The sequence below is a fragment of the Apodemus sylvaticus genome, chromosome 7 (genome assembly GCF_947179515.1).
Source record: "Apodemus sylvaticus chromosome 7, mApoSyl1.1, whole genome shotgun sequence".
NCBI classification, from domain to species: domain Eukaryota; kingdom Metazoa; phylum Chordata; class Mammalia; order Rodentia; family Muridae; genus Apodemus; species Apodemus sylvaticus.
Window position 1 is genome coordinate 128,479,642 of NC_067478.1, and position 13,933 is coordinate 128,493,574.

General features: G+C 39.5%; 1 protein-coding gene across 1 annotated transcript in view; it reads left to right on the forward strand.

Annotated features, from left to right (window-relative positions):
* Dync2h1 (dynein cytoplasmic 2 heavy chain 1) overlaps window positions 1-13,933 on the forward strand; it is a 252,371-nt gene that overhangs the window by 46,373 nt on the left and 192,065 nt on the right. The window contains exons 19-29 of the mRNA XM_052189168.1: window positions 625-740; window positions 1,540-1,667; window positions 2,834-2,983; window positions 4,413-4,618; window positions 5,721-5,876; window positions 5,963-6,077; window positions 6,354-6,524; window positions 7,396-7,778; window positions 9,617-9,749; window positions 9,851-9,968; window positions 11,943-12,055. Coding sequence (XP_052045128.1) covers window positions 625-740; window positions 1,540-1,667; window positions 2,834-2,983; window positions 4,413-4,618; window positions 5,721-5,876; window positions 5,963-6,077; window positions 6,354-6,524; window positions 7,396-7,778; window positions 9,617-9,749; window positions 9,851-9,968; window positions 11,943-12,055 — 1,789 coding nt within the window. The remainder of the gene's footprint in view (window positions 1-624; window positions 741-1,539; window positions 1,668-2,833; window positions 2,984-4,412; window positions 4,619-5,720; window positions 5,877-5,962; window positions 6,078-6,353; window positions 6,525-7,395; window positions 7,779-9,616; window positions 9,750-9,850; window positions 9,969-11,942; window positions 12,056-13,933) is intronic.

The window sequence follows — 13,933 nt, forward strand, 5'->3', positions numbered from 1 at the left end:
CTCTTGGTCCTCCCACCCACTTTGCAAGTGCTGGTGCATGAGTGCCCGGCATCTGGGGCAGTGTGAATGCTTACACGTTCGCCAACATTTCTGAAATTTCTCTTTGCCTCAGATGAAGATTAATTTAAAATTAATTTCTATTGTTGTCAAATACACTATGTATTCAGTCCACATTTGTTTCATTACCCTTATATGAAATAAATATACACTGAAACAATTAGAACTTATAAATACTTAAATATATTGTATTGCTGGTGCTTCAGTCATTCATAATTTTTAAAGATGAATATATTCCATGATTAAAAATTGTTACTTTAAGCCAGGTGTGGGGATACATGCCTTTAATTCCAGCATTCAGTAGGCTGAGGCAGGAGGATTATAAGTTCGAAGACAGACTGAGAGACCTTATCAAAAAAAGAAAAAAACAAAAAGAGAGAAAAGACAAAAAGGCAGACGAAGAAAATCAGTGCTAAGTGGACTTTCTGGAAATTTAACGTTTGTATAGCAGGCTTTTTTTTTTTTAATCTATTGTATATGCTCTAAAAGGTTATGGTCACACTTGTTGAAACATATCCTACACTCATAAATAATAACCAGAGCATCCATGTTCGTTGGTCTGCTTAGTACTGTCAAGGTGGACTGTCTCAACATCAACTGCAGCCCCGTGAAGACTGTGATCGATGACCTCATCCAGAAGTTATTCGATCTGCTCGTCCTTTCTCTGAAGAAGTCCATCCAGAGTAAAACCCTTTCCTGTTTCACTCTTACTGTGCTGTATTTGTAGAGTCATGGCTTATATAGTTACAAAATGTAAATCTCAATTATAGCTTAAAATATCTTGAAAAATCTACTCAAAATAATTATTTAAGAAAGTAGGAAAATTCTCATTTATTTGTAAAAAATGTAAAAATTTCAGATAGTTTTATTATTTTATTATAAGTTGAGCTAGTATTAGTTTATTGCATGTAACTGCGAATAATAATAATACTGATATCATGTATTTATCATTATTTCCCAAATTGGTAAGTTGAGGTATTGCACCATTATTTAGAAGACTGGAAATGTTTTTGATTTCCAAGAGCTAGGAATAAACACATTTTAGTTTGTTTTTATTTTTTCCTCAAAGTTTCATTAGTTTTTTTTTTTAGATGTGTAGAGTATTTTACCTGTGCCATATGTGTGCCTGTTGCCCCCAGTGATCAGAAAAGTGAGTTGTTCCTTCTGATTGGAATTATGGGTAGTTGTGAGCCTCCATGTGGCTGCTAGGAAGTAAACCCTGTAAGAGCAATCAGTGCTCTTAACTGCTGCGCTATTTCTCTTCTCCCTTTCAAATAATTTTAAGTACAATATAAAACAAGTATACTCTCATGGGAAAAATTTTGTTTTGTTCTGCATTTCAGATATTTGTTTCCTAAAGGCAAGTGAGAGACTGTAACATACTTTACAGCATACTTTTACTTCTGAGGCTTCTTAATTTAGTTATCATGTAACAGCTTTTTGTTTGTAATAATAGTAATAATAATGTATCATCTTTTTCAGCTCATATACATGAAATTGATACATTTGTTACTGAGGCTATGAAGGTCTTAACAGTTATACCTCAGTCTGTGGAAGAAATAGGTGATACAAATTTACAGTATAGTCACCTTCAGGATCGGAGGCCGGAGGTGAGAATGCAAAACAAAGCAATTATTTTCATCTTCACTTTATAGAGATGTGTAAATCAGGTATTTTATGTGATTATTTAGACCTATATAATCTCAACATTATGAAGAGGTCCATACAATGTAGTCCAGATGGGCAGTTATGATTAGACTCCTGGTGTAATGGAGTAGGCCCAGTAGTACTTTGTATTCCCTTTAGAGGTGTTGCAGCCTTTGAAAGATCTCCTGTTTTAGAGCCACGGTTCTTGTGTTCAGAATGTGACTTAGTGTGAATGCCAAGTTAGAACAGAGTTAGAGGAGACATGCCGTGGGAGAGTTCACTGTTGGAGGTGGGAGGTGAGCTTGGCAGAAGCAGGAGCAGGGCAGTGTTTGCAGGGCAGCTTTTGCAGGACAGCGGTTGTGGCACTAAAGCTTTGTTTAGAGCAAGAAGGAAGCAGACTCAGTTTGTAAACTTCTCAGAAAAGGTGAAAAGGCACCATAGTGAGTGTTTCCAGTCCCCTGTCAGCACAGTGTGCCTTCTTTCCCGTGTCTGTGGGGCCACTGCTATGAATACCTTCTCCTTTCTGTCCTGCCTTCAGGGCTCTGGTCATGTAGGATGCTGAGCTTTGCAAAGGCTTCTTCTGCATCTCTGGAACTGTCACTGCCCATGTGGCTTCTGCCCCTGAGTGTGTGTGTGTGTGCGTGCTCGCTTGGCTGGCCTGAGTGGTCAGCTGGACGCTCCTGGGAAGGTCGGGGAGGAGAGGAAGGGGGGGATGGGGACCTGAGTGTTTTCATGTCTGCATTCCTCAGAACAATTAGTCTGTGTCTTTTCTGTCTGTACTTGCCTCTGGTGTGAGACACGCCTTTATTTAAAGACATGGATGAGCTAGTGTCCATAGTGGTCTTGAGTTCACTATTAGTGGAGTAGGACCTTGTGTGTTAATAGTAAGCACCAAGAACCTTATAGCTGGAACTTTAACAAATTATTTCAAAACAAAATTTTTAAAATTTGATTTCATTTTAAAATAAAAATTTATATGTGATATATTTTATAATAATAAATTATATATTATATGTGGAAAGTAATATAACATTTTACATATTTATAGTATACATGTATATATATAATAAGAAAGTAATGAAATTATGAGAGACTGATAAAATGATTGATTGTCTCCTTTAACCCTCAGATTTTGCCCTTGTTTCAAGAAGCTGAAGACAAAAACAGGCTTCTGCGTACTGTGGCAGGCGGAGGGGTAGAGACAGTTAGCAATCTGAGAGCCAAGTGGGACAAATTCGAGCTGATGATGGAAAGTCACCAACTTATGATTAAAGATCAGGTGAGACCGTTTCAGCTCGTCTTGCCTGTGTAATTTCAATATAACCCAGTGTTAGGAGTTCACTGTTGCTATTGAAATTGATCTTCCCCAGTTCCTTTTGTAATGTTTTAATGCTTTATGAAAATGAGTTTCACGTGGAACATCCTCTTATAGCATTTCTCCACAAACTAGAATGATATCTCTAGTGCTATATTATGTCTGAGCCCACACTTGTTGAATTAAATTCCTGCAGTCTATGAGGTGTTGTCTAGGGTGTTTTACTCTCCACTTGCTCCTCTGTGGGAAAGAGACAGAAGGAGAGGGCATCATCTGTCTTCTAAGGTGTAGCCTGAGGTTACACATGTCTATCTGAGGTTGCACACATGTACCTGAGGTTTCACACATGTATCTGGGGTTGCACACACCTGCCTGGGGTTGCACACATCTGCCTGGGGTTGCACACATCTGCCTGGGGTTGCACACATTTGCCTGGGGTTGCACACATCTACCTGGGGTTACACACATCTGCCTGGGGTTGCACACATCTACCTGGGGTTGCACATATCTACCTGGGATTGTACACATCTACGTGGGGTTGCATACATCTGCCTGGGGTTGCACACATCTACCTGGGGTTGCACACATCTACCTGGGGTTGCACACATCTACCTGGGGTTGCACACATCTGCCTGGGGTTGCACATATCTACCTGGGATTGCACATATCTACCTGGGATTGTACACATCTACGTGGGGTTGCATACATCTGCCTGGGGTTGCACACATCTGCCTGGGGTTGCACACATCTGCCTGGGGTTGCACACATCTGCCTGGGGTTGCACACATCTGCCTGGGTTTACACACATCTACCTGGGGCAGCACACATTTGCACTCCATATCTTATTGACTAATTCGTCTTTGCTCACAGCTGCAAAAGATACTGAGAAATAGTGTCCTTAGTTAATAATGTGCTTAGACACAGCAACAGCAGTCTTTGAAAAATTTTCAGTTTCAATTTATTTTTTAATTCTATGTGTGTAGATGCTTTGCCTGTATGTGTGTCTGTGCCTGCTGCTCCTGGAGGCCCAGAGAGGATGTTGGATTTATTGGAATTGAAGTTATAGACCATTGTGAGCCACCATGTGGGGGCTGGGAATCCCAAGTTCTCAGGAAGAGCAGCCATCTATCCAGCACCTGGGCTGTTTTTAAAATGGCATCGCTTTTGTTGATAATTGTAGGTGTACTGTGAACTACAAGAATCGTTTAATGTTTACAGTTGACACTTATTTCTCATTATTGTTAATTTCTATTCTAATTTTTCATTGCTAGATTAGATAAAAAACAGCCTTTTGATGTTGACATTTTTCTCATTTTTCAACAAAAATGTTGAAGGTGCTGGTGTGAAACCCATGAGGTTCCTCTGTGCTAACTGCTTTGCACATGGCTTACAGATTGAAGTGATGAAGGGGAATGTGAAGTCCCGCCTTCAGATCTATTACCAAGAGCTGGACAAGTTCAAGGCTCGCTGGGACCAGCTGAAACCTGGGGATGATATTATTGAAACTGGCCAACAAAATACCATGGATCAAAGTGCAAAGTCCATAAAGGAGAAAAAAATTGAGTTTGATGATCTGGAAGCCATAAGAAAAAAGCTAGTGTAAGTTTGCAATTCACAATGTTTATTTTAAAAAACATTTAATACCTCTGTACTATGCTTCTTAGCTATAATAATAGCTGTTGTCTAACACCTGTCTTCATAAACTTTCAAAAAGTTAAGATTGCATGCAATCCACTATACCATTGCATTCTGCGGGCTGTGGTTGAGTGATGTAAGGACATGTAGATACACTCCAGAAAAGGACTCCAGAGAGATGGGGACATTAACTTAGTTTATCGGTTAAATTAAGAGGTTGTAATATTTATTGTTTTGAACTCATCTTATTTAGCAATGAAACATTTAATTTTAAGAAAAATATTGCTAATTCCTCTTTCAAAAATGAACCTGGGTTTTGGGAAGAGGAACACTTACTGTGCAAGCATGGGAATATGTTTGAATCTTCAACTTCCTCCAGAGGTGAGGTGTGGCTTCTGTAATTGTAGCCTCAGTGCTTAAAGCATGTAAATGGGGTAATGCTTAGACTGGCTGATGGGCTAGCCTGCCCAGAAACATCAGCTCCAGGGCCGCTGAGAAAGCCTCTCTCCGAATAGCGAGTGATAGAAGAGGGTGTTTAACCTCCCATTCAGGGGCATGCATTAGTGTATGTGTATGCATGTTATACACACATGCACATGTGTGTGCACAACACATACACACATAACACAATGTAAACACACATAATGTACACACACACACACAAGCATCTAGTAAAGCAAATAATAAGAAAGGAAAAATGTTTCCGATTTCTTTTACGGTCACAGCAAGTGTTAGATGTGTGCAGGGCTTTATGTGTGGTCTGTGGGCTAGTGGAGCCTAAGGTGGACTTTGTACAACACCTGTAGGGTAGTGAGGAGGGTAAGATAAGATGCTTCAGCAGATCAGTCCATAGATGTACAAAGCAAGCATTTACATAGACATTATAGACATAAAGATATCCTGACATGTACTGAATTCACATGATACCTTTAAAAGAAGTGCTCATAGCATAAGTGAAGGAAAATTCTCAGATAAAGTCAGTATTGCCTCTGCATATTTCAGCTGCAGAATTGGCAACTGACAGTTTTTCTTTATAAGTTCAGCATTTTGATTTTTACCTTCGTAGTGATGACTGCCATCATTTTGGACTAGAAGAGCCTAACTTCTCTATGGCATATAGCATCTCTAAGGACATTGAGAGCTGTGCACAGATTTGGGCTCTTTATGAGGAATTCCAGCAAGGACTCCAGGAAATGGCCAAAGAAGATTGGATTACCTACCGGTTTGATTCTAAAACAATATTTATGTTCTTATAAATTTTTTGGATGAAGTGTGAACTCTAATTAAAGCTTTCATGTTCTTTTACAGGACTAAGATCTATCTGTTTGAGGAATTTTTGATTAACTGGCATGACAGACTAAGGAAGGTTGAAGAGCACTCAGTTATGACAGTGAAGTTGCAGTCGGAAGTGGACAGATACAAAGTAAGGTGGTTTCTTTATTCTTTTGCAGTGTTTATGTATCCCAGAAATCAGGACTATGTTTTGTTGTGTTTTAAAATGTAATAAACTACAAATGGAATATATAGGTATTTACAGTAATATTTAACAAATAACTATATCATTGATTTTGATTGCAAGATTATTAAATAACAGTAATTAAAATTTTGTACATTAAGATGAGAATTAATAGCTTGTATTTTACACGGGAATGAACATATGTGTAAGCCTGCTCTTTACTTTCTTTTTCTTTTCTAAAAGATTATTATTCCTATCCTGAAATATGTGAGAGGGGAACATCTTTCTCCAGATCACTGGCTTGACCTTTTTCGTCTACTTGGCCTTCCTCGAGGGACTAGTCTAGAGAAATTGCTGTTCGGTGACCTGCTGAGAGTTGCTGATAGAATTGTGGAGAAAGCATCGGACCTTAAAGTGAGGATTGCACTCTGTTAATCAGTCCTTCAGCACTCGTTCTTCCTTCTGTAAAGCAGGAGTAACCATGTTGTGTTGTTCAACTATTTGTAGTTGGTGATGCATCAGACCTGTGGACTGGTTAGATGAGGCTATAGAGACAGTGGTAGAGGCTGCTCCCTAGAGAAGGACAAGTGTGAACTGTTAATACTTCTTTAGAGAAGCACCTCAGCTGCATGAGACGTCTTAGCAGAGAAGAGTCAGGTTTCATGCAGTGTGCTTATAATCACATGCAACGCTGTGAGCAGAAGCTAGAGGACAAGAGGCCCCTTAGGGGATCTGTGCCCAGCTGCTTACGACCAGGCTAGAAACTGCACAGCAGTCTCAGGACCTATGTGTTGTTCTGGCCGTTCATGATAAAATAGAAAGCTTTTGATGCTTCATTATTTTATTTTCTATAAAAATGTAAGGGTTTATGTTTGTTAATAATCTTAGAATGTTTGATAATCTGTGTAGTTATGACATGATTCCTACACAAACTAACTTTAGTTGTTAACTACACAGAAACAAAATAATCTATATTAAGGGTTCCATAATATTCTGGTTTAGTTCTCCCAAATCTTTTTAAAAAACCATATATATATTTATATGTATGTGTATAGTTTGTTGGGTTTTGTTACAGTATAGATTGAGATAGCCTCATACAATTCAAGCTGGTCTTACATTGTGCTGTTGAAGAGGACATGGTATTCTTTATCCTCCTGTCCCTACTTCCAAAGGGTTAGGGCTATAGGCATGTGTCGGCCACCACACCCCTAAAGTATATTTCTTTTCATTGATTTATGGGATAATTAATTTTGAAATAACAAGTATAAATCATTTATGTTAACAGGATTTAAATAGTCGGGCACAAGGGGAAGTTACCATCAGGGAAGCTTTGCGTGAACTTGATCTATGGGGAGTTGGAGCAGTGTTCTCACTGATTGATTATGAAGACAGCCAGAATCGAACTATCAAGCTGATTAAAGACTGGAAAGACATAGTGAACCAGGTTGGAGATAATAGATGTCTTCTTCAGTCCTTAAAAGATTCTCCATATTACAAAGGATTTGAAGATAAAGTATCAATTTGGGAAAGAAAGCTTGCCCAGTTAGATGAGTACCTGCAGAATTTGAACCACATCCAGAGAAAATGGGTGTATTTGGAGCCCATTTTTGGGCGTGGGGCTTTGCCTAAAGAACAGACACGCTTCAACAAAGTTGACGAAGACTTCAGGTCAGTCAGTACAGCTACTTAAACATAGTCCTATGGAGACATTTTCCTTATGTTGTAAAGTGCTTAGTAGAAGTGATCACAGCCCCATCCCTGGCGTCCTCAGTGTCTTTTGTACTCAGTGCTGTTTTTCTTTTCCAGAGGTTTATTCATGAAGTGCGTCATATATGTACTGACATGGCTCTTCGCCTGGTTTCTGTGTAGCAAGACAACCAATTCTGTAGCTCATACTCAGCCCTGCTCCCCAGCGTCCTGCTCTTCCTGCCTCATTAAGTTCTACCAGCTGGCTGTTGCTTGCAGGACATAACAGGCAACTTGGTGTCTTTCATTTCCTCCAGTTCCAAATTTGTTAAGGTTTCTATTGCTGTGATGAAACACTAGGACCAAAAGCAAGTTGGAGAGGAAAGAATTTATTTAGCTTACACCTCCACATTTAAAGGAAGTCAGAACAGGAACTGAAACATGGCAGGGGCCTGGAAGCAGGAGCTGATGTCTGCATCAGCTGTGGAGGATGCTTCTTACTGGCTCGCTCTTCACATGGCCTGTTCAGCCTGCTTTCCAATAGAACTCAGGGGCACCAGCCCAGGGATGGCACCACCCACCATGCACCGGGCCCTCACACATTCATCACTAATGCAGAAAATGCTTTATAGCTGGATCTCTTGGAGGCTTGTCCTCTACTGAGACTCTTCCCTCTGTGGTGACTCTACCTTGAGGCAACTTGACACAGAACCCTCCAGGAAGCTATTTAAATTTTGTCCAGTAATTAAACTTTTGTGTTGTATTCCATAGCTGCCTGCAGCTATTATGAACTGGGTTGCTGGAACAGAAGCTGAGGGATGGATGAGGAAGGGGCAAAAGAAGAAGGGCCAGGACAATGTTTCGCTGAACAAGGCCAAAATTTTAATGGCGGTCAGAACTTTTAACAATTTGGGCAAACCCTTCCCCTCCAGACTCTGGGTTGAGTTCTGGTGGAAGTTGTCTAGCTTCTCTTGGAGGTCCTCCTCTTGACTGCTCAGGCAGCTGGGTGGGTCACCTGCTTAATTCAGTAATTCCTAGACCAGGAGGAACAATGAACTCCACCCTAGGTGGAGCAGGATCCTGGCTATCTGGGAGAAGTTAACCTTGATCTTAGTCTAGTACACTCTTAGCACTCCACCCAAGGATAAAAATTCTGCTTTAACCTACTTCCCTATTACGTCCTAACTGCAGATTCCTGCCCAAAGCCAGGGATTGTCCTTGACCGAGGTCAAACTCAAACCTTGTGCGTGACTGCCCCAATAAGGCTCTGTACACTTTTGTATGTTTAGAGTCCCGTTCCATTAAGGAGAAGCTAGATATGTCCCTTGCCATGTCCCCAGCCTCTGCTAGGGGACACTCCTTCAGTTTCCTAGGTGCTCGTAGCTGTTTCCTGGGGTCTCAGCTAAAAACCCTTTCACTGTATTTTCTTTCTCAGTTTATTCCTCATGCTTTCCCCAGAGAAGGCTTAAGTTATTAACAGGTTGTCCTGTTAGATACTGTGCCAATACGTTTTAGTTTTCCTTTCTGGCGTTTATTTTACTTTAGTTATTTTAAGGCATTACTTAAGTTCCTCCTGTGTTGCTGGAACATTGTTCTAGGTCATATGATGTAATCTTTATGGAATGAATGAATGAAAAGGATTTGTAATATTTGATGAAAAATTGCAGTGACATTAAGATTGATATGGTATTATATTAATTATATAGAAGCATAATAAATTACTGACTATAAATGTTGCTCTTTATTTGAAGTAAGTGAAAAATATTTTCATCTAAGACAGAAACCTTAATGTAAATGTGAAAATAACTTTTATTTTGTAGATCAATAATGATGGACATCAGGAAAGACAGTAGAGTCACTACATTGACTACTCATGCAGGAATCAGAAACACTCTGCTGACGATACTTGATCAGCTTCAAAGATGCCAGAAATCCTTAAATGAATTTTTGGAGGCATGTTTGCTTGTTTTAAATTGTAACAGATGGTAAGATACTTACATCATAATTACTGAAAAAGAGAAAGCTTTTGTTTGTTTTGTTTTCTGTTTCCTTAGGAAAAACGGTCAGCATTCCCAAGATTTTATTTTATCGGTGATGATGACTTGTTAGAAATCTTGGGCCAGTCGACGAACCCATCAGTGATTCAGTCCCATCTGAAGAAGCTGTTTGCTGGTAGGAATCAAGATTTCTCAACAAGTAGTTTTAACTGTTTGCCAGCTATAATGATATGCCCTTCACTACCACAGTTCATACCCCAACTCTCAGCTATTGAAGATAGTGAGTTAACAAATTCAGTGTGTGTGTGTGTGTAGTACAGTAATGGTATCTCTGAGAGGATTCAGCTCAGTTTGGGGTGCACATCATGCACAAAATGATGACGTCTCAAAGTTAGAGGTGTTAGTTAAGAGAATGGTGACAGAGCAGAGGGAAGAGGCTGTGCAAGGCCTAAGTGGAGGAGAATATTGATGTAGGTGTATTAGCAATGAAAGACCAGCAGACTCATTGCCTGCAGAGAGACCAAGGAGATATTTCCAACAGGGAGTCATCTATGTAGTGCAGTTAAGCACTACATAGTGTGGAACAGGAAGGATTGATCAATGGAAAATGAGGCTGTCCTCTCTCTTGCTCTTGGATCACTTTGCTTGAATGTTTTGATAAATTAATGAGCTTCCGTAGAAATTAATGACTGACTTCTCTTAGATACAAAGTATTTGGAAAAGAGCTTTAGTTTTAAATTAACTTTAAAAATAATTGTTTAAATCATTTTTATTTATAGTAAGATCAGCAAACTATAGCCTATGAGCCTAGAATATCTTACTGTCTTTTTAAAAAAAGGTTTTATTTAAACATAGTCAAGCAGATGGCTTTGTGTAGTTTCCTTTGTGTTCTGAACTGTGATTTGTCATTTATAGAAACCGTCCCAGGAAACCTCAAATACTCTACCTGTTTCTTAACATACATATTCCTTACAGATGCATTTGCAGTGCACGCCGGCCTGAAGCTGTAGGATGTCTCTCTCCCCTCTCTCTATTCCCACTACACTTGTGGAGCCACCACTTTAAGATACAAACATTTCCAGTATCAGAGAATCCCCTCGGGTGGGCGTGTTGGCAGTCTTCTTCCCATGCCACTGCCCAGACAGAGTAGTTTCTGACCTTTGTAGAGTACGTAGAATCATCCCTATGTGGCTGTCTTTTCTCTTTAGGGTCACATTCACATGTGTAATGCCGGATAGTAGCCAGAAAAAGGATCAGGTCCTGCACAGCTGCTGGTGATGCGCATCCTAGTGCTTGTTTGTAGTGGCTTTTGTGGCGTGCAGTGATGGCTTTACCTTACCTAGAGCTGCTGCACGTGGTCTTGTTGGGCTGATGCTGCAGGCTACCTATGCACTGTCACAGTGACGTTTATCTACTTTGTAGGTGGCTCTGGAATCCTCTCTAGTTTGCCCCTCAGGACTTGTTCAGTTATTTCTACCACTGCCTCACATTACTGAAGCTCTTTCCTGCTAGTGAATGTCCTTATTCATTGTTTGGGCTTTTGTATGATTTCAGTTTTGGGTTAAGATAAACTGTTTATACGTTTTTCTAGTTATATTTTTTCAATGGATAAGTATTTAGTTAAGGTAAGTGTTTATTTAGGTTTTATGTGAAACTTCCAAGAGTTATTAAGGGATTGTGAGTTAAGAGTCCTGATAGATTGCTATGTGTTAGTTGACTAGACTGCCTAAAAAGTTCTTCCCGGAAAAGATGAAATTAGACAAATAAACATACATTCAAGCCAAGAATCTGCATAAATAGAATTATGGTTAGATGTTAACAAAATATTTTAAATTAATAAGAGTACCCAGTGACAGTATTTTTCCTTCATTAAGACATTTAAATACGAAGGTTGCTACTATAAATGCTATATCATGTACATTATAATCCTGTTGTATTTGAGTGTATAATGTGTGTGTGCATGTGTGTATATGAGTATGGTGTGTACCATATTCTTTATAGTCCTTTATTCTTTTGGGTTTATATTGCTGTTTTTAGTTAGGTTATTGTGTGGACAGTCCTTGGGTTGTGATCCAGAGCCTTGTGATTGATGGCAGAATGATGAGCACCAAACTGCATCCTCAGCACAAGTATTGATTTTGTTTTCTAGGCATTAACAGCGTGTGCTTTGATGAGGAGTCAAAACATATAACTGCAATGAAGTCACTAGAGGGAGAAGTTGTACCTTTTAAAAGTAAAGTTCTCCTATCAAATAATGTAGAGGTGAGCAGTTCTGTTCCCCAAAATGAAATTTATTCCAATTAATTAATCAATTTTTAGGGTAGAATTGGGTAATTTAGGTCTTTCTGGAAATTCATACTTTATCTTTAAAAATGTTTGGTCTTGTTAGTAAAAAGTATGGATTTTTGGTTTTTGAAATACAGCACTTAATTCTGTAAGGAACTCTAGTTGTGGACTGAAAAATATCAATCTTAACTACATGTTGTATCTGCTCTATGATTGAGAGACATTTTCTTAGAGGGAAATTAGACTTTTAACTCTTCCTGCAAAGGCATTCTTTTGAAAAGTAAATGGAATGCTTTGCCTTAAATGCACTAGGAAGTTTGTGAAGCTAATAAATCTTAGTTGATTTTTGTTTTGTTTTGTTTTTTTTGTCTTCTCCCCGCCCCGCCCCCCCCCCCAAGACAGGGTTTCTCTGTGTAGCTCTGACTGTCTTGGAACTCACTCTGTAGACCAGGTTGGCCTCGGACTCAGAAATCCGCCTGCCTCTCTCCCAAGTGCTGGGATTAATGTCTCTTTTAAAAAATACTAGTTTTGAGAGATCATAAATTGGCAGCAACAATAGTTTGTATCTCTTTGATTTGTAGTCTTCAGTCTGAGAACTGATTCCTGGTTAGACCTCACCATTCTATTGGACTTCAAGTAAATCAGGTGGTGGAAAGCACTGCAGTTTGCTAAGGAACTGCCAGCTTTGCTTATGAATTTTGTGTTTTTCTTTTCTCATAGTTTTGCTGGCACAGCGGGAAGAGGAGCTGAGGTTTTAGGACCTGGACTAGATTAATTATGGCAGCAAAGTGGAAGTTGAAGTTCAGGGAGTAAAAGCAGGGACTGGCTTTTCTATGCCAACTCTTGCTTCTGAATAATAACACGGAGGCCTTTCTAGTTATAATAAGAGCTTCCGGCAGTATGGCTGTGCAGATCCTGACCTATTCTACTTCAACAGTGTTGGCCTGGCCACCTTCCCTGCCCTGTGGCCCATTGCCCGCCATCTTAGTCTTGGCTTGACACCTCCTTCACTTGTGTCTGGATGGAGACTCTCTGGGTCCTATCTGAGATCCTCTTGCCCTCTTGAGTCCCACCATTTCCTCTCCTGCCTAGCCAGAGGTTGCTCAGCCCTTTATTTTAGCCAATCAGAAGGTGATAGAATATAATATTTTATAAAACACCGAGTCATACCAAAGTCTGACTGTGGCCTGATCTCTGGTACAAAAATCAGCATTTGAATATACAGAGCCCAAAAGCACTTCTACTACCACACTGAGATTCTCTCTTTGCAGACTTCATTACTTCTTAAGTTTACCTACGATTGCAGTGTTTGTACATATATTTTTTATAAATGACAAACTGTTAAGTAGTGATTGATAGTTGCTGTTATTTTTTTCTGCTCTCATTATGTAGTTATGTGGGGGAGTGGAGTCAGTGCCGAGAGCCCACCCCAGGGCCTGTACGTGCTGGCATTGTCCCTCACTCAGCTTCCGTCCTGGTACAGTTTAATTTACATTTTATTATGTCACCTATAAGCAAGTGGGTAGATAAATGTGTTAGTGAGAGATTGAAACAACATCAGCTTACGGACATCCTCATCGCTTTTGAAGTATTTTCATCCTGATGAGACAGCCTTTTCTGTGGTTATACTTTTCCAATGACTATTTCACCAGGAGACTCAGCTAACCCAACTTTACTAGTTTACCTGTTCAGTTGGATGATAATGAAATGGTCATATAGATTTTTATATTATACCAGTAAGGCATCATCAGACCTGGCTCCAAGATGTGGGTATTCACAGTCAACATTGTGTCAAGAAGTTAAAAAACAAAACAAAACTGTTTTTCTCAAATTTTACCTAATAAAGAATGATAC